At 47.8% G+C, this 18,604-nt stretch overlaps 1 protein-coding gene across 2 annotated transcripts in view; it reads right to left on the bottom strand.

Annotated features, from left to right (window-relative positions):
• PLXNA1 (plexin A1) overlaps positions 1-18,604 on the bottom strand; it is a 308,227-nt gene that overhangs the window by 147,585 nt on the left and 142,038 nt on the right. For both annotated transcript variants that reach the window (XM_027863712.1, XM_027863713.1), the window contains exon 4: positions 9,740-9,880. In XM_027863712.1, coding sequence (XP_027719513.1) covers positions 9,740-9,880 — 141 coding nt within the window. The remainder of the gene's footprint in view (positions 1-9,739; positions 9,881-18,604) is intronic.

Raw genomic sequence — 18,604 nt, 5'->3', positions numbered from 1 at the left:
GGTCCAGCCTAGACATATTCATAAGACGAGGAAAGTAAAAACTGAGAGAATAAGAATGAAACCTCCCATACAGTAGCAGAAATGTCATTTGACCCATAATTTGAGTCACTATACCTGAGTGTGAATCCTGGGGCTCTGCCCATAACTACCTCTGTGTGTGACTTCATGGAAGGAAGAAAGTAAATAAGCATTTATTAAGCACCTACTGTATGTCAGACACTATACTAAGCACTTAAAAATTATCTCATTTGATCCTCACAAGAACCCTAGCACATAAATGCTCTTATTATCCCCAATTTACAGATCAGGAAACTGAGGCAAAAAGTACCTACCCCAACCCCTCTCAATTCCAGTGCCTTTCTTCTATTCCTATTTATCCTGCTTATAGCTGGCTTTGTGTATATTTGTTTGCATGTGTCACCCCGGTCAGAATGCAAGCTCCTTGAGGGCAGGGACTTTCTTTTGCCTCTTTTTGCATCCCTGGTGCTTAGCATAGTGCCTAGCACATAGTAGGAGCTTAAAAATGTTTACTGATTAATACTTTTGAACTCAGGTCTTCCTGACTCCAGGCCCATTGCTCTATGGACTACAGGGCCCTTCAGCTGCCTCATGGGCAAGCCACTTCACCTGGGCTCTTTCTTTTTTTTTTTTTGGTGAGGCAATTGGGATTAAGCGACTTGCCCAGAGACACACAGCTAGTGAGTGTATGTGTCTGAGGCCGGATCTGAACTCAGGTGCTCCTGACTCCAGGGCCGGTGCTCTGTCCACTGCGCCCCCTAGCTGCCCCACCTGCACTGTCTTTTGCACAATTTGAGGGCTGAGTATGATGACCTTTAAGGGCCCTTCCCAGCTTTCTGCCAAGCCCACGACCCCAAGATCATGGGGGGGGGGGGGGGGGCCGGGGGGGGGGGGGGGGGGGGGGCCTAGGCTGTACTCCCAGCTCTAACACTGACTCACTGTGAGGAGTCCAGCAGGTAGGTCCCCTCTCTTCTCCTGACTTTGGTTCCCACGTCTTAGCGCATCGTCCCCATCTCTGCCTTTGGATGGCAAGAGATGGTCAGGGCTTGGCTCCAACGCCACCTCTTCCATGAAGCCTTCCCTCCCTCATCAGCTAGAAGTGCTCTCAGTCTCTCTTGGGAGCCCCGGAGAGGGGTCCTCTCATGTCTTGAATGTATTTGCCTTGTGTTGTATTTATCGGCGGCTAGGTTCCCCCCACCTCCTCCTCCATGACATCAGCTCTTACTCTCCTGCTCAAAGCGGGTACTCAATAAATATTGATGAATGAATGAATGAATGATGTTCATGCGAATAAAGTCTGACTGCAGGGAGAGAGACCCTGTCCGGCAGAAAGATATGAAGACATCCTTTGGAGATCAAAGATCATAAATACAGAGCTGGAAGGGATCTCCAACAAGAATATATAGAGCGATTACTCTGGGCCAGGCCCCGTGCCAAGCACTCTATAATTCTTATCTCATCTGATCTTCCTGATGACTCGTCCAGGTAAGTACTATTATTATTATTCCCATTTTACAGATGAGGAAACTAAGGCTCAAAGGGATGAAGGGGTTTGCCTGAGGATACACTGCCAGTAAACTGCAAGGTTGGGATTTGAAACCAGGTCTTATGATGTGAATCCAGAATAAAAGATCGGATATAAAACAGCATAGTTAATAAACTCATTAAAGATTAGGACTATGCTGTTTTTCATCCTTGTATTCCCTAGTACCAAGCACAGGACTTGGTCGGGGTAGGCACTTTATAAATTTCTGATGGTTAGCTGAATGAATGAATGAATGAATGAATTGAATGAATGAATGACAGGATCCCAGATTTAGAGCTGGAAGTTGGGCAACACCTAGTCCAACCTCCCATTTATTAGAAAGGAAGCTGAGAACCTGAAAGGCTTGCTCATGGTCACACAGATAAAAAGTCACAGAGCTAAGGTTCAAATCCCGCCCAGGTCCTTCCACTGAGAATCCAGGGCCCTTTGGTGGGTGCTGGCTGCAGTGAGTCCATGCACTCTGCCCATCTCACAAGGACGTACGCTGTGCGGCAGCCATGACATAATGAACATCAAAGGGCTAAAGAAACAAGAAAGATTATCATCTAAATGACAATGTACAATATTAATGTAATACTGATTAGAGAGAGGCAGCGCGGCAGAGGCTGCCGGGACCGAGGTCAGGAAAGCTAGCTTTGAATGGCCCCTCAGACGCCTGCCAGCTTTGTGAGCGTGGGTGTGGCACTCAGGCTCAGCCTGCTCACCTGTAAAATGGGTCTGATGAGAGTTGCCCACCATCACCACTACTACCACTGTTATCGCCACCACTATTACTCCTACTACTATTCCTACTCCTACAATATCACTATGTGGCTGGAAATTTTTGAACGCCTCAATCACCAAAGAACCAAACTTGTAAGTAACCCAAGGTGCAATAAGAGAGTAGACTACAAATACAGCGTCCCAAAAGTCTTAGTGCAGCTTGAAGTCACGCAAGTTTCACTAAGACTTTGGGGACACTCTGTATTTCCAACAAAGACCTATAAGAAATAAATGGCCTGAGAAATGACATCAAGGAAACATCCGAATGGAGAAAGATCTGAGCTCTAAAAGCTAGATAGGACCTCTGAGGCCAGCTGCTCTAACCCCCACCGTTTGACCCAGGGAGGAGAAGGTCGCACACCGATAAGTATCTGAGGTGGATTTGAACCCAGGTCTTTTGACTCCAGGACCAATGCTGGACCAGGCAGGTGAAAGTGAAGGACCCCAGAGGGACAGCTTGAGCCCTGTGCTGGTGCCCCTCACAAAATATTTAAAAGAACAAAAGACTGAGTAAAGCCTGCATGAGCTGGGCAGACCTTCTGTAAAGGACTGAAGAGAACATGGAAACATGAACAAGAATGAGAAGGTGGGGATGGAGCTGGGATCAATTCATATTCCCTCCTCACCCGCACCTCGAACAAGGAATCTGGTTTCTTTCCAAGCTCCGTTCGGACCACACTTCTCCAGGTCTCTTTTCCCAACCCCTCAGAGGCTGCTACCTCCCTCTCCCACTCTCCCACCCTCCACCCCCATCACGCTGAATCTATACTGTACTTATTTGAGTCCTGGGAGTGGTTCCAAGTCTCCCCTGACATATGTTGCTGTGTGAGCCACCTCTCAGGGGTCTACGCAGCTTTCTGTGATTAGACCTCGTAGAGAAGTCCTGACCTTTGTTGGTGAAGGAAGGTCCTCACCAAAGAGCTCCAGAGACCAGTGAAATCCCAGGACCCATACCCAGCACTATCCCCCTAGCTTTTTTTTTTTTTGTGAGGTAATTGGGCTTAAGTGACTTGCCCAAGGTCACACAGCTAGTGAGTATCATGTGTTTGAGGTTGGATTTGAACTCAGGTCCTCCTGACTCCAAGGTCAGTGCTCTATCCCCTGTGCCACCTAGCTGCCCCCCCCACTCCTTTATGTATATAGAGTCTCTTTGGACAGAAAGTAAGCTCCTTGAGGGCAAGGACTGTTTGAATGCTTGTGTTTGCATCTCCTGGGCCTGACCTAGTAGAGGCTTCAGTGTTTGTAGATTACCTGACTGATCCCATGGCCAGAAGAGAAGGAAAGAATATTCACCTCAAAGGGGCCAGAAAGGAGAGAACTGGCAGGGAAGGTCCAGTCTCGGGCCCCAAGAGACAGCCACAACTTGAGGGTGTGACCCAAAACAAAATAGAGGCCGAGACCTCGAAAAGAACCAATGGCAAAAGAAAAGTAGAGACAGTCTCTCTGGAAAGTAGAGACAAGGTAGAGACTTCTCTGTGTGTATCACTGTCTCCCCCTCTCTCCTCCCTCCTCTTTCTCTTCTTTCTCTCTCTCCTGTCAGTGTCTCTCCTCTCTCTTTCTCTCTCTCCATCTCTCCCTGTCTCTGTCTGTCTGTCTGTCTGTCACACACACACACACACACACACACACACACACACACCACACATCATTAAAGCAGGCAGCACCTGGGGGAGAACAGGGGGAGTGGAAGCACTTGCCTGAAGATAAGACCCTGGATTCTCTCCTGTGTGCACCTCTCAGTGAGACCCTGGTCAAGTCATTCACCTTCTCGAGTTTCCTCTCCCATAAACCCAAGGCCTCATTCCCTTCCCAGGCTCCCTCCAAGGGCCACCACTGCTGCCTGAGAAATAAAGGGGGAGCAATCTGGAAGCCCCCAAGCCCTCGGTACCACTCAGGCCTGCCTCCAGGGCATGCCAGTAAGCTCTCTGGATGACTGAAGCAGGGACAGAGCCTTTCCTGATTCATGAGCCTCACACACACAGAGAGTAGCATTCTGGTTAAGTGAGCAAGGTCTGACAGTGCCATTAAAATGTGCTGCCTGTTTTGGGGTGCTTCTCTTTATAGGGTGAGCCTCTACTTCCCCAATCAGCACCTAGGAATGATCCTCCCAACACCCCTGCGAGGGAGACAGCGCAGGCATTATTGTTTCATTTATGGGAAAGGAAACTGAGGCCTGGAAAGCAGTAAGGATGTGAGTCAGGGGCAGATTTCGGCCTCAAACCCAGACCTCCCAGCTCCAGAGCTAGTGTTTTTCCATTGGACCACGCTGCATCTCTAGGTACTGAGAGAGAGATATATATGGATCAGTGGCTCCCAACCTCGGCTTAGCAACACCCCAGGGTGTACTGCAAAAGCTATAATAAAATTCTCGAAATCTGAAAACAAAATTATTTTTAATTCACTTTCATTAAAGGAATCAATGTGTCACAAAGCCCCCCATTCAGAGAGGGGGTGGGTGTCATCAACTCAAGGAAATAGTGCTCCCCAAAGCCTGGCATTTACTGACAGACACAGGGCAGGAGATGCCACACAGACACACAACAGCGCAAAGGCCACAACGACAACTCACATTTCCAAAGCCTCCTAAGGTTTACAAAGCATTTTATCAGGAGGCAGGTGCTGCGTTATTATCCCCATTTTAAAGATGAGTAAACTGAGGCTCAGAGAATATGTGAATTGCCCACAGTCTCACAACCCATTAAATGTCACAACAAAGGCTCAAATCCAGATCACGTGAACACAAATCCCATCCTCTTTTCACTAGATCATGCAAGCAGATGCACTGACACTCACTCAAATGCACATTCTCCCTATCTGGGAATGAAACGGGAGGTGGAGATGGTGACAAGGCAGGGGATGGGGGCAGAAAGCACGCAAGAAGGAGAGGATGCCATCAGGAGGCCCGATCCAGTTCTGTCACTGATGCCATGTGTGATCTTGGGCAAGTCACTTAAGCACACACATGTATAAAGGCTATGTAGGCATACACACACGCACATGCATGTATACACATGTGTATATACAACACCATGGAGGCACACGTATGTGCATGCAGGCGCGCGCGCGCACACACACAGCCCCAGGTAGCAGAAGGCACAGGTGCGCTTCCCAGGACTGGCAAAAACAAGTTCATAGACGCAGCAAAGAATGCAGCAGGCAAAGACAAGCCTCCTGGGCCCCGTCCTGGCCCATATCTGAATGGAGAGCATCCCCCCAAGTCGACTGGCTGGCTTCCTTCCTTCCTTAAGACAGACACCTGGAAGGGGGAGGGGAGAAGAGGAGGGGCTAGGACGCCCTCCAGTTAGGAGACAGATGATCTCTCTTCCTCTCCCCTAACCCAAACTCCATCCATCCTTCAGGGCTCAGCTCAAGTTTCACCTCTCCTGGGTCTTCTCCAGGCTCCTGTGACCCTTCCTTTCCTGGAGATGCCTCTGGAATTTGAGCCACACGTGACAATCCCATGCCTACCCGGGCACCGCCTCGGAGAGGCCAATGACTATTTCACGTGTTTCAGTCTTGCCTGCCCAAGAGCTCCCTGGAGGCAGTTCTGTGACTCCTTTCTCTGTGGGTTCTGGGGCCCCGCACACCCCAGCATCTCCCTTGGGGCAGGTAAAGGGAAAACTCCATCATGTCAAAGAGTCTTAGGATCTCAGACCTGGAAGGGAACCCTGGGAGAGTATGGGAAGCAAGAAAAAAACACTGAAATTGAAGAGCCAGAGGAGCTGAGTTTGAATCCTGCCTGTGCTTATTACCTCAGTTTCCCCGCATGTAAAATAGGGGAGCCGAGGATTGACCTCAATGACTCCTTCTTGATCTGTGATCCTATGATCATCTAATAGAGAAGGAAACCCTAGGCCCAGAAAGGAGGAAATTATTTGCCCAAGGTCACACAAAGAGTCAGGCTTGGCCAGATCTAGACCCAGGTGGTAGATGAGATGTGACGGGTTACTGTTCATGGGCAGCAGTCATGAAGTGCGGTGCCCCCACGGGCCCAGCTGGCTAACAAAAACTTGAGCCCCCAGGCCCCCAGCCACGTCTGCTTGGCAGCCTCAGCGGCCCCAGGTACTGCCCGGGAGGGAGGGTGAGGGAGATGACCAATCAGAAGGAAGGCCGCCACGCGCTCCTGCCGCAGGAAGTGATGAATTAGTGAAGGAGGTGCTCAGGAGAAAACCAATTGACTGAGACTTCTAAAGCAGCTTTCAAAGGGGTTTTCATTATTATTATTATTATTATCATCTGTCCTCTCTCCCAGACACTTCTGCTCTGGCTCTCTCAGTCTCTTCCCTCCCACCTCCTCTATCTTCCCACGTCCCTTGGTTTCCTCCCCACCCCCCAGGCTCCCTCTCCCTGGCTCCCTCCCTCCCACTCTTGCCCTCCTTTCCTTTATTTCTCTTCTCCCCTTCTAATTCTTCCTTGCCTGACTCCTCCTCTCTCCACTCACTCTCATTCCTTCCTCCCTCCTCTCTCCATCATTCATTCTCATTCCCTTTCTCCCTCCTCTCTCCATCATTCTCATTCCTTCCTTTCCCTCCTCTCCCTCCACTTTCATTCCTTTCTCCATCACTCACTTTCATTCCCTTCCTTCCCTTCTTTCTTTTCCCCCATCCCTCTCTCGTTCCCTTCCCCTTTCTCCTTCCTTCCATCAATCCCCCTTCCTTTTCTGTATCTCCTATCTCTCTCTTTTTCTCCAAACACTGCCCTCCTTTCTTCTTCCCTCCCTCCCTTCCTTCCTTTCTCTTGCCATCATCCCTCCTTCCTCTCATTTATCATACCCTCCTTTTCCTGACTTACAGGAAGACCTCTGAGGCAGGGTCAGAGGATGGTGGATTAAAAAACATGGGAGTCTGACCATGGTAAAAATGAAGAAATCTTTATCACAGCAACACACGATTAAATCTGGAAAAGACACTCCACGTACGTCTAGGCCAGGGCTGGGTATGTTTTAATAGGCTCTAAGTTAATTCTGGGGAGTCCCCTCCCAGCTCTGACACCCAGAGCAAGAAGCAGCGAAGTAGTACAGTGAGAACACTAGGCCAAGAGTTAGGAAGAGCTGAGTTCAGATAGAACCTCAGATGCCTGCCATGCGACCCTAGGCAAGTCACTTCACCTGCCTCAGTTTCCTCAACTGTAAAATGCAGATAATGATAATAACAGCACCTACCTCTCAGGATTGTAGGACCAAATAAGACATTTGTGAAGTGCTTAAGCACAGTGTCTGGCACATAGTAGGTGTTTAATAAATGTTTGTTTCCTTCCTTCCTACTAATTAAGCGATTCATTGTCCCTCTTAGGGCTTCAGTTATGCCCTCTATAAAATGAAGGTGTTCCTTTGACCACTGATACCATTTCTAAGCACATCCTCCAAGGAAGTCAAAGACAGAGGGAAAGACCATATAGACAAAAATATCTGGAGCAATGCTTTTTTTTGTTGTTAGGATTAATGAAAATCAGCACCTGTCTCTTGGAGCATGGCATGGGGGCACTGAGAGATTCAGTGATGTGGCCAGGGTACATGAAGTGGCAAGACTTGAACTCGGGTCTGCCTGACTTTGAGGTCAACTCTCCATCCACTAGGCCACCGTGCTTCTCTACAGCAGCAACACCGGAAGGAAAGTGGATACCCAACAACTAGGGAATGGCTGAACAAAACGTGCTACGTAAATATAATGGGATATTGTTACACTGTAAAGAAATGATGAATGTGAAGAATTCAGAAAAACACGGGAAGACTTCTATGAACTGATGCAAAGTGAAGAAAGAAGAACCAGGAGAAAAATTTACAGGCTGAGCACACTAATGGAAAGGCAAACAACGCTGAAAGGCTTCAGAAATCTGACCAATGCAATGGTCATCCAGAACTCCAGCGGGCTGACGGTGAACAGAGGCAGGAGACCAGAGGGGCGGCATGAGGCAGATGTAGTCAGATGTGGCCAATAAGGTCATTTGTTTTGCTTGAAAAGGGAAGGTCCTATGGAGTTAGGGCTGTCAGTAAAAACTGATGGTGAGGGGAAAAGAAAAGAAAACATATCAAACATCTAAAAAATAAAATGAAATGAGGGGTTTGAACCAGATTATCTCCAAGGTCCCTTCCAGCTCTAATATTCTGTGAGTCATTATTTCCATTCTCGAAAGGGGCAGGGGCTGACCCCAGAGAGGATAGAGAGATACAACACTGGGCTGATCTGTACTTCCTCATCCTCTAATAGAGCCCCAAACTGATTCCAACTTGGTCATGCAGCTGGGGGCCCTCAAGGGTGAATGATCAGGAGGACTTCTGCAATAAGAGGAAGGTTGAACTAGAGCTAAGGAGCTCCCTGCCCCTTAGCCCCAGGCAAAGATAATGTGAGGAACATCAGGAGGACAGCAGAAACAGGCCAAAAGAGACAAGCCACTTGGGGACTTCCTGCCAGAATCCACCAGGGCACTCCCTACCCAGCATCAAAACATACGGGCTAGAAACCTCTCCTAAGTGCCTACTATGTGCCCCAGCCTGCTGGGATGAGAGAAAAGGGAGTGTATCTCAGGGAGTGGAGAGAGAAAATGTCTTCTACTGACAAGAACACCTAAAATCAGGAGATCAAGGTCCCTATGCCCATTCTGATGCGAGCTGGGTGGTCAAGGACAATTGCTTCCTCCTCTGTAAAATATGAGGATAACAATAACACCTACCTCAGGGTTCATGGGAGGATCAAAGAGATTAATGGAAGGTAAACACCTTGAAAACCTTAAAACACTCTGTAAATAGTATTAATCAGTTATTAGTATTATTATTATTTCTACTTCTCCTCCTAAGACCTGAGTTCAAATCCTTCCTCAGACCCTTACTAGCTATATGACCTAGGCAAGTTCATGCAGCCATTCTGCGCCTCAGTTTCCTCATCTGTAAAACAAAGGTAACAGCACCTACTTCCTAAGACAGTTGTGAGGCCCAAACAAGATAATATATGTAAAGTGCTTTGCAAACCTGAAAGCTCTATATAAATGTTATCATTGTTATAACATTATTAAACAGTAGAGGATGATATAAATGTCTATTACTTTGATTTCCATCCCCATCATTTCTTCTGATCCTCACAGAAGTCCCATGAGATAGAAAGAGCAGGGATTATGATCCCCCTCTTTTTTTTTACAGGAGAGAAAAATCAAGTCTTGGGGTGGCTCAGTGACTTCCTCGAGACCACACAGCAGGCAGGAGGGATGGGAAAGAACCCAGGGCACCTGGCACGGAAGCCTGTGCTCCTTCCATGAAATCATGGTGCCTCCTCTCGGCTCCCAGACTTTGATGTATATAAAATGGCTATGCATACAACTTTTTAGCAGCACAACCTCCCCAAAACCTGGCACACAGAAGGGACTCATCATGCCAAGAACACCAGTGAACAAGAGTACAGGAATGCAGACCCGGGCACATACCTGTTTCTCGGTCATGGCATAGATATACTGCCGGCTGGGGCTGAGGACTAGATCTCTCAGAATGGAGCTGCCCTCGTGGGCCACCACATTCTCGTACTGCAAGGCAGGGCGTCCCCCGGGACTGGACAAGTCCACTAGAATCTGTGGAAAGGAGAGGAAGGAGAAAGTCAGACTCTTTGGACAAACATCTAGCAACACCCCCCCCCCAAGAGCTGAATGCGGGACCCCCATCTCCTACTCATAGGGGCAGATGTCACCTCCATCATAATCCCTTCTGGGAGACTGTATCCCTTACTGGTACTCCATTCTCCAAAGGGGCAGGGGCTTTGCTGGGAGTTCAATAAGGAGACTTCATCATCCATACAAGTTGCAAAGAAGAGATTGGACGCAGATTCCCCACTGAATTCCTGAGAAGGAAGTAGATGTAGAGATTCCCTGTGCCAGGGCAGTGTACTGGAAAGAATACTGAACATGGGAATCAAGAGAACCTGGATTCAGATCCCAGCTGCACCACTGTGACTTTGGGCAAAAAACTTTCACTTTCTGGGCCTCAGTTTCCTCACAGATAAAACTCAAGACTCGTGGATTTCTCCTATGTCTTCTAATAAATCCTATGATCTGCTTTGTATAATTCAACTCTCTCGTTACAGATAAAGCAGGTGGTGGGATTTGGGAGATACTGAAAGGCTTCTTGCCTTAGACCAAAGCAATCTCCTCCACCAGCTTGCCTGAAATTCTCACTGTTAATCACCCTCTTGAGTCAGAGCATTCTGTCTCCAGAAGGCACCTGTTCACAGACAACTGCAGGGGAAAGGAAGCAGCTTTGGATTCCAAGTCAAAGGACCTGGGACCAAGTCCCTGTTTTGCCATTTGCTATGTGATAGAAAAACATGAGGAGGGCCCTGAGGGATGATGGAAAGAGGGGAGACCTGGGTTTGAATGCTGCCTCTCACACCTCCCAGCTGTGTGCCCAGGACAGATGACTTAACCCCTCTGAACCTCCCTCACCAGAGTTGTAGTAAGGGCTAAATGAGATGATGTATATAAAGTGCTTTGTCAGCTTAAAGTGCCACATTCTCGTCACTCATTAGAGTTGTAATTAGTATTCAGAATGCCAAAACAGTGAGAGCCCTTTCCTGGCCTCAGCTTGACAATCCCTAGCTTGGAACCCAATCAGAGTTCCCCCTCTGGCCTCCAATGCCCAACCTCAACCCTAAACACCCCAATCCTCATCCCATCCTGATCTTCTTGGCTCAGTTCCAGTCTCCGCCTTCCATGATAAAGCCCCGAGTCATTTGCATAGCTTCCCATCCAGAAAGAGGGAGCTGGGGGAGAGAAATAGGGCCCCCCTTGCCCCCAGCCACCTTATTAGCATGGAAATGTATTCCAGATCACAAACAAACTGGGGGCTGTTTAATTAGAGCGACTCCTCTGATTCCCCGCCAGCCAGCCTGCCGATAACATCAGCCAGGAGTATTTTTAGTCGCTTTCACAAAACAAATGTATTTAATTAAGAGAGAGATACCCCTGAGGAACTTCCCAGAAATGTGAACTTCCCTGCAAACCACAGGGGCAGTGGGATGTGGGTCTGACTCTGGGGCTGGAAGTGGGGGACAGAGAGAGGCAGGGACCTCGGCTCCTCCTCCCGGCCTCCCCGCGGCTCCCAAAGACCCTCTCCAGGCAGAGAAAGGCGCTGGGGTGACGGGAGGAAATGTGTTCATTAGGGCTGACTCACCCCAAACGCCTGCTCCTTTCCTCCGCCATGCTGGGAGGCAGCATGGTGTGTGGCATTGGGCTAGAACACTGGTCTGGGTTCCAGTGCCAGCCAGACTGCCACCACCAATGAGGTTATCAACAGAAGGAACCTTAGGAAGAGGAAACTGAGCTCGGGGACTCTCTCCTCAGCTAGCTCTATGACACCTGGGCCTCAGTTTCCTCATCTGTAAAATGAATTAGAGCCCCCTCCCATCTCTGATATTCTAGGATATTCAGGTCCGACTTGGTGACATGGTATGATTCTGCTTCATGATTATCAGTTGTGATGGGAAAGGGATGGAAAAGAGTGGGGGAGGTTGGTATGGAGGAGAGGATACATGAGAGCAAAATCTAGGGAGGGGAGAGAGGATCAGAGAAGTGGAAGGAATCTGAAATGTAATCTATCTGTTCTGTTACCCAAAGGTCCAGGGCTCAATACCCAATATCCTTCGCTGTCCAGAACCACAGGTAGGAAATCCTGGGGGGAGAAATTGTCTTAGGTAGTAAAAAAATAAACTAGGTCACCAAGTGATAAAGAGGTTTGCTTACACCTGACTCATCTGGGACTTCAATCGCAGCTATAGCCACTGAGAAACAAGGCAGCACTGGGTGACAGAGAGAAGGGAAACAGATTCCTCCATCCCACCATCGAAGAGGCTGCCACCTTCCTCCCCTCCCATTGCTTCTGATCAGAAGGCACTCAGAGGCAGCTCTTTCTCTCTCTCCCCTATCTCCCCTTATCCACTCCCAATTCTAGGGTGTTTGAAGGTTTACTAAGACCCTTTCCTCATCACCCTGTAAGGGGGGTAGTGGAAGGATCACTCCCCTCCCCATTTTACAACTGGGGAAACTGAGGCTTAAAGCAACTTCCTTCTCAAGGACTCAGTTTCCTCATATGTAATGAATGACAGTTGGACTGCTTGGCTTCCCTCTCCTTCAAACTGTGGCCCAAATGAGTTTCCTTAAGGGCAGATCTGATCATGTCACCCTTTCTCTCAATTAACTCCAGCGGCTCCGCTTTGCCTTTCAGACCAAATACCAACTCCTCTGGCTGGCACTAACCATCCTTCGCAACCTGGCTCCTTCCCAGCCTCACTTCTCTCCATCACACACTCTTCTGTCCCATCAAACTGGCCTTCGCACGAGGTATTCCAAGCCACTCTCTCCTCTCGCCACCTCCACCTCTTAGGAACCTTCAGAATTCAGCTGAAAGCTCACCTCCTACTCGACCTGAGGTCTCTTCTGAGCCCCGCTCTCAGCTTCCCCAAATCGCCCTGTATTTATCTTAAACATATGCAGTACCTGTGGTCTCCCTTGATAGGACGTATGTTATAATTTCTATAGATTTCTGTGCACGTATTGTTTTTCCCTAAAGAATGTAAGCTCCTTGGGGGCAGGGACCATTTCACTTTGGTCTTTCCATCCCACAACACCTTAAATAGTACAAACACTTAATACATGCTTACTGAATTAATGGGTAATAAACATTTGCTGAATTAAACTTTATTTCAACTCTGAGCTTCTGTGATTCTAAAGCCAACAGAGACTGGTGTTGAGTGGATCAAATCTGCTCGGGGTATGAGCTAGCAGAATTAAGGAAAAAGGGAGGAAGTAGATCTCTAGAATGAATGTATATAGAACTTTAAAGATTACCAAGTGCTCTACAAACATTACCTCCCTTTATCCTCAGGAAAACCCTGGAAGGTAGGTACTACTATTAATCCCATTTTACAGATGAGGAAACCAAGACAAAGTTTAAGTGACTGGGCCAGGCTCACACAGCTAGTAAATAATATCAGAGGTTGAATCTGAACTCAGGTCTTCCTGACTCCAGGTCCAATGCTCTAATCACTGCACCACCTGGATGCCTCAAACAGCAACAGAGGCTTTACAAAGGGCTAAGGACCAGGAAACAAAGTCCTGAGGTGGGAATCAGGAAGTGGAAATATTTGGAGACAATGGGACCGAGTTCTAGCCTAGACTCTCTGCAATTTACCAGCCAGGAGATCTCGGGTAACGCAATTCCCTTCTCTGGGCCTCAGTTTCCCCTTCTGTAAGATGAAAGGGCTAGACTAGGATGGCAGATTTAGACACAGAAGAGAGCTTCAAGGTAACCTAGTTTAACGTTTTAAAGAAACTGAGGCTGAGAGGGTGTGACTTACCCAAAGTCACCACAGCAGTGAAGGGTGGAGAAAGGGTATGAACATGGGTCTTTTGACTCCAAATCCAGAAGTCTCTAGGGCCCCTTCCAGTGCTAAGCTTCTAAAATTCTGTAAGGGGGAAGGGATGAATGAAGCCCAGCTAGGGTGGGAGACATTCCTGAAACCCAATATGCAAAACAAAGTCTGCTTTCCCTCCTCGATCCCACATCCGCTCCAGGTCACCCCCTTGCCAATCCCTGGCCCCTTCTCTTAAATCAAACCAGACAGAACCAGAGAAAGCTATGCTTCCAAAAAGAAAATAAATACTGTAGGAGTCACTGGGCCAGCAACTTGAGTCATGGGCTAGAACCCTGGGGAAAAGTCCCAAGCCAGGTGAAGGAGGAGGGGAGAGTATCCGCATCCAGGCAAGGCAAGACAGTTCTGCATCTGGCTCCCTAGGGGCTGCGGGAGGGAGCTGCCCAAAGAATCAGTTAATCACTCACCAAGTCTGTGGGGCACCAAAGCCCTGAGTCAGAAACTGTAGGAGGGATAGAAGGAAGAGGCTGGGAGAGCTTACTATTTCGTTAGAGAGCTAAAACAATCACTGAACCTACAAGCACTGATTAAGCACCTACTGTATGCCAAGCATTGCAAGCTCTGGGGTTACGGGGGGGGGGGGGGGGAAGCCCCTGTCCTCAACAATATGTGTACATATAAGACTACAGAAAATATAAATGAAACAAGTACAAGACGATTTGGGGGTACAGGAGGCAGCACATGTTGGGGGGATCAGGAAAGGCCTCGTGTAGGAGGCAGCCTCGATTTGGCTTGGCAATCAGATGGCCGAGATTTGAAACTCTGATTACTTGTTGTTCTGTCATGTTCAGTCCTGTCCAACTCTTTGTGACCTCATTTAGGGTTTTCTTGGCAAAGATACTGGAGTGATTTACCATTTCCTTCTCCAGCTCATTTTACAGATGAGGAAATCGAGGCATACAGGGTTAAGTGACTTGCCCAGGGTCACACAGCAAGTAAGGGTCTGAGGCCAGATTTGAACTCAGCAAGATGGGTCTTCCTGACTCCAAGCCCCGTGCCCTCGCCACTGTGCTAGTGAGCTTCCCTCTGATTATTTACTAGCCTCACTGGTACCACAGCTAGAACTGCTCAAACTTCCTACAAAGAACCAAGTCTATAAAAACCACCGCCTGTCCCAAAGTGGGGCCATTAGCCCAGGGAAGGTCAGCTAGCAGAGCTAGGGAACAGGAAGTTAAGTGTCTCAAGGAGAAGCTGACACAATTTCTGGAACCAGGGTAAACCAGCAGGCCCGATGAAGCTGGGCTTTTAATGCTCTAGTAAATAGTGAGAGGGTTTCTAGCCCACTACACCAAGTCAAACATGCTTTGGGGACTGTCGCCAAGCTCCGATCCAGGATTCTATAGGGTCATGCTCATGTTCAGACCCTGCACTGGTCACCTCATACTGTGTTTTACACACACACACACACACACACACACACCATAAGCATGGCAGCAGAGCCAGCATAATCCTGGAATCTTGGATCCTAAAATGGAAGGTTAATGGCCATATAGGACGTAGTATTTTAAGGTTTGCACAGCACTCTGTGTGCATTATCTCATTTTATCTCACAACATTCCTGGAAGGTAGGGACTACTATCCCCATTTTATAGATGGGGAAACTGATGCAGACAGCAGTTAAGTAACTAGCCCAGGTTCACACAGCTAGTAAGTGTCTGAGATCAGATTTGAACTCAGCTCTTCCTGACTCCAGGTCCAAAGCTCTTATCCACTGCATCACCTAGCTGCCTCAGTAGCCACGTCCCATCTGTTGCAGGGATCCCTACCTAAAACACACCTCATATACAGTGATCCAGTCTCTCTCTCAACATTTTCGGCAACAGGAAGCTCACTACCTTAAGAGGCAACCCAGGGCACGCCTTGTTCCCTCCATTCTAGGCTGGGAGACCTGGGGTCCACGACATCTTTTTTTGCTCTCCCCATCTCTTCTTGTTGCAACTACTGGCCCCTGATTTTCTCCTCCTGTCCATTCTCTTCCCTGGAAACACACACACACACACACACATCCCTCCTGCTTGTTCAGGTCTGACCTTCAGGTCAGAGAGGCTGGGACTTGAAGAAACAGCTGCCATCACCAATCCAGGCAAGCTCTTCACATGTACATGGGGCAGAAAGGTCCCTGGCTCCCCTATGGGTCTTTAAGCCACTCCCATATGCACAGAGAGCAGAAAACCCTGTCAAGAGTGTCATCTTCCATTACCAAAGACCATGGCAGCCAGAGCACAGGAACCCACACAAGGCCACTAAGATGCCGCTGATGGCAGTTCCCATAAATCCATTTTCCCAACCAGAGACACCTGACGCAAGGCGGGGAGGGAGACGCAGGTTTGGCAGATGTACTCCCCCCACCACGGCCTGCAGTACGGACATGGCACAGTCCCAAATCCTACCATCAGCTGGACCAGATGGCTCTCCCTGTCTAGGGTGGCCAGAACAAATGCACCTGGGCAAACACCTCCCCCCCCAAAATCCCAAAGAGATAAAGCAATCCTCTGTAGAACTGAAAGGCAAGAGAATATTTCCCTGTGGACTCTTGGGGAGAAAGAACATTCCTTTAAGGAACCCTGGAGAGAAAGAACATTCCATGACAAAACCCTGGGGAGAGATAACTTTTACCCCCTGTAATCCTGGGGAGACAGTGTTCCTCTTTGGAACGTCAGGAATGAACCCCACCTGAACAGACCCACTGCAGACCTTCCATGGGTGCCTGCTCCAGGGGCAACCAGGGGCTAGTCAAACAACTGACTCAAGAGGGATTTACCAAGGACTTCCTTGGAATCAAGCACTATGAGAAGCACTATAGGGAACATAAGGGAAAGGTATAGTCCCTGCCTCGCGGGAGCATATAGTCTAACTGAGGAGACAAGACGTGTGTGCGCACACACACGAAACGGAGAACAAGAGAAGATGAGGACAAGATCGAGCGTCTAACCAAGAACCAAATGCGTAATAGACAGAGATGCTAACAGAGTTCAGAAATTACCGGGCCGGGGGGCGGGGGGGGGGGGGGTTGAGCTGGACCTTGAAGAAAAGGCAGCATTCAGATAGAGAAGGGGGCAGGGGAGAGGCACAGCAAAATGAAGAATCCTACAACTTTAAGAGCTGGAAGGTATCTGAGAACTCAGCTAGTCTAACCTCCCACCCAGCGCAGGAATCTCCTCTTTTCTCTCTGTGTGTGTGTGTGTGTGTGTGTGTACGTATGTATGTGTGTATGTATATAATCTCACCTTTGACAAGTGGTCAGCCTCTGCTTGAACATGTGTGTGTGTGTATGTATGTATATAATCTCAACTTTGACGGATAGTCAGTCTCTGCTTGAACATTTCTATTGATGGGGAAATTACTACCTACCCACGGCAGCCTGAACCCATGCTGAACAACATTAATTATTACGGCTATAAATATTGGAAGATAGAAATCAGGCTTCCCCAAGTCTTCTCCAAGGCTAAAACACGGTAGTAATTATAATAACAGTATTTAGTATACATTACATATACTATATATAATACAGAGTAATAATAGTCATTATAATAATTATGATAATAAGCATTTATATAGTGCTTTAAGGTTTCCAAAGTACTATACAAATGTCTCATTTTTCTGGAAAGGCCAGAATTAGATCTCAGGTCTCCTGACTTTCAATTCAATGTTCTTTGCTATACACCATCCTGCCTCCAACCATCAGCCTTGTTCAATAAAGGCTGGGTTTTCATCATTCACTATGGAAAACTTCCCCATCTTCAGAGTCCCTTCCCATATTCCTTTCCTATCCCTCTTAGTTCAAAGTTATCACCAGGGTACCCAGACAGTAGCAGATACATGAACAGATGAGGGCTCATGAGATGGAAGATCCTGGACCCAACTGAGATGATGCTCAGCTGTGAAGAGGTTATAAGGTAAGAGTTCTTCTTAACTTTTTCTGTGTCATGGACCCCGTTAGCAATCTGGTGAAACCTATGGACCCCTTCTCAAAATAATATTTTTAACACGTCATAAAATACATAGAATTAACAGAAGAAATTAGTTATACTGAAAATTATTTTTTTAAAAGTTTTTTTAAATTCACAGACCCCAGATTAAAAATTCTTGCTGTAAGAAGAGACAATGTATGCTAGCTAGAAGGCACCTGGGACCAGAAGCTAGGAGGGCTGCATGTACATCATGGGCCTTGTGGGGGCTCACATGCTTAGTGAATGTTTAATGTGCATCTGCTATGTACATCATCCTGGGCCAGAGAATAAGCCCTTCTTAATGGTGTAATAGATGTGGCCAGGTGTGGTGATGCATGTCTATAATCCTGCTGCTGAGAAGGGAGGCTCAAGGTGGGGGATCAGCTGAGTTCAAGGGTTCTGGGCAGCAGTGGGGCTACAAGGAAAAAGGAGTAGCTTAAACCTTCTAGGCCATCAGTATTGGGCTCAGACCTGTAAGTGGCGGCTGCATTTCCAGTCTGGAAGCACAGGGAGACCCAGGCTTATATACACATGTGTGTGTTTATGTGTATATATACATACACATGCATGTATGTGCATAGACACACGTGTATGTACATACGTGTGCATATTCATATACATATGGACAGATCCATTAAATGGCTAGAGACAGAGCTGTGAAAGAGATTTTTCCTTCTCTGTACAATGAAAGGGTAAGACCAGACAATCCATAAGATTCCTTCTGGTTCTAACTACTTTATGATTCATGACTTATCATCAAAAAGTATCTGGTGAATAATGACCTTGAATGAGGGCCAAGGATTGATATGTAAAGTGTCTAAGGAAAGGTCTTGCCCTCAGGAGCTTACACTCCAGCTGGGAAGATGGGACATCATGATGGAATTCTATGAAATGGGTAGAAAACAAGGGGAAGGATTGTTATT

Source organism: Vombatus ursinus, unplaced genomic scaffold (genome assembly GCF_900497805.2).
Source record: "Vombatus ursinus unplaced genomic scaffold, bare-nosed wombat genome assembly UNPS02014773.1, whole genome shotgun sequence".
Lineage (NCBI taxonomy): Eukaryota > Metazoa > Chordata > Mammalia > Diprotodontia > Vombatidae > Vombatus > Vombatus ursinus.
Note: the sequence above shows the minus strand (reverse complement) of the source record. Positions and strands in the feature narration are given on the sequence as shown.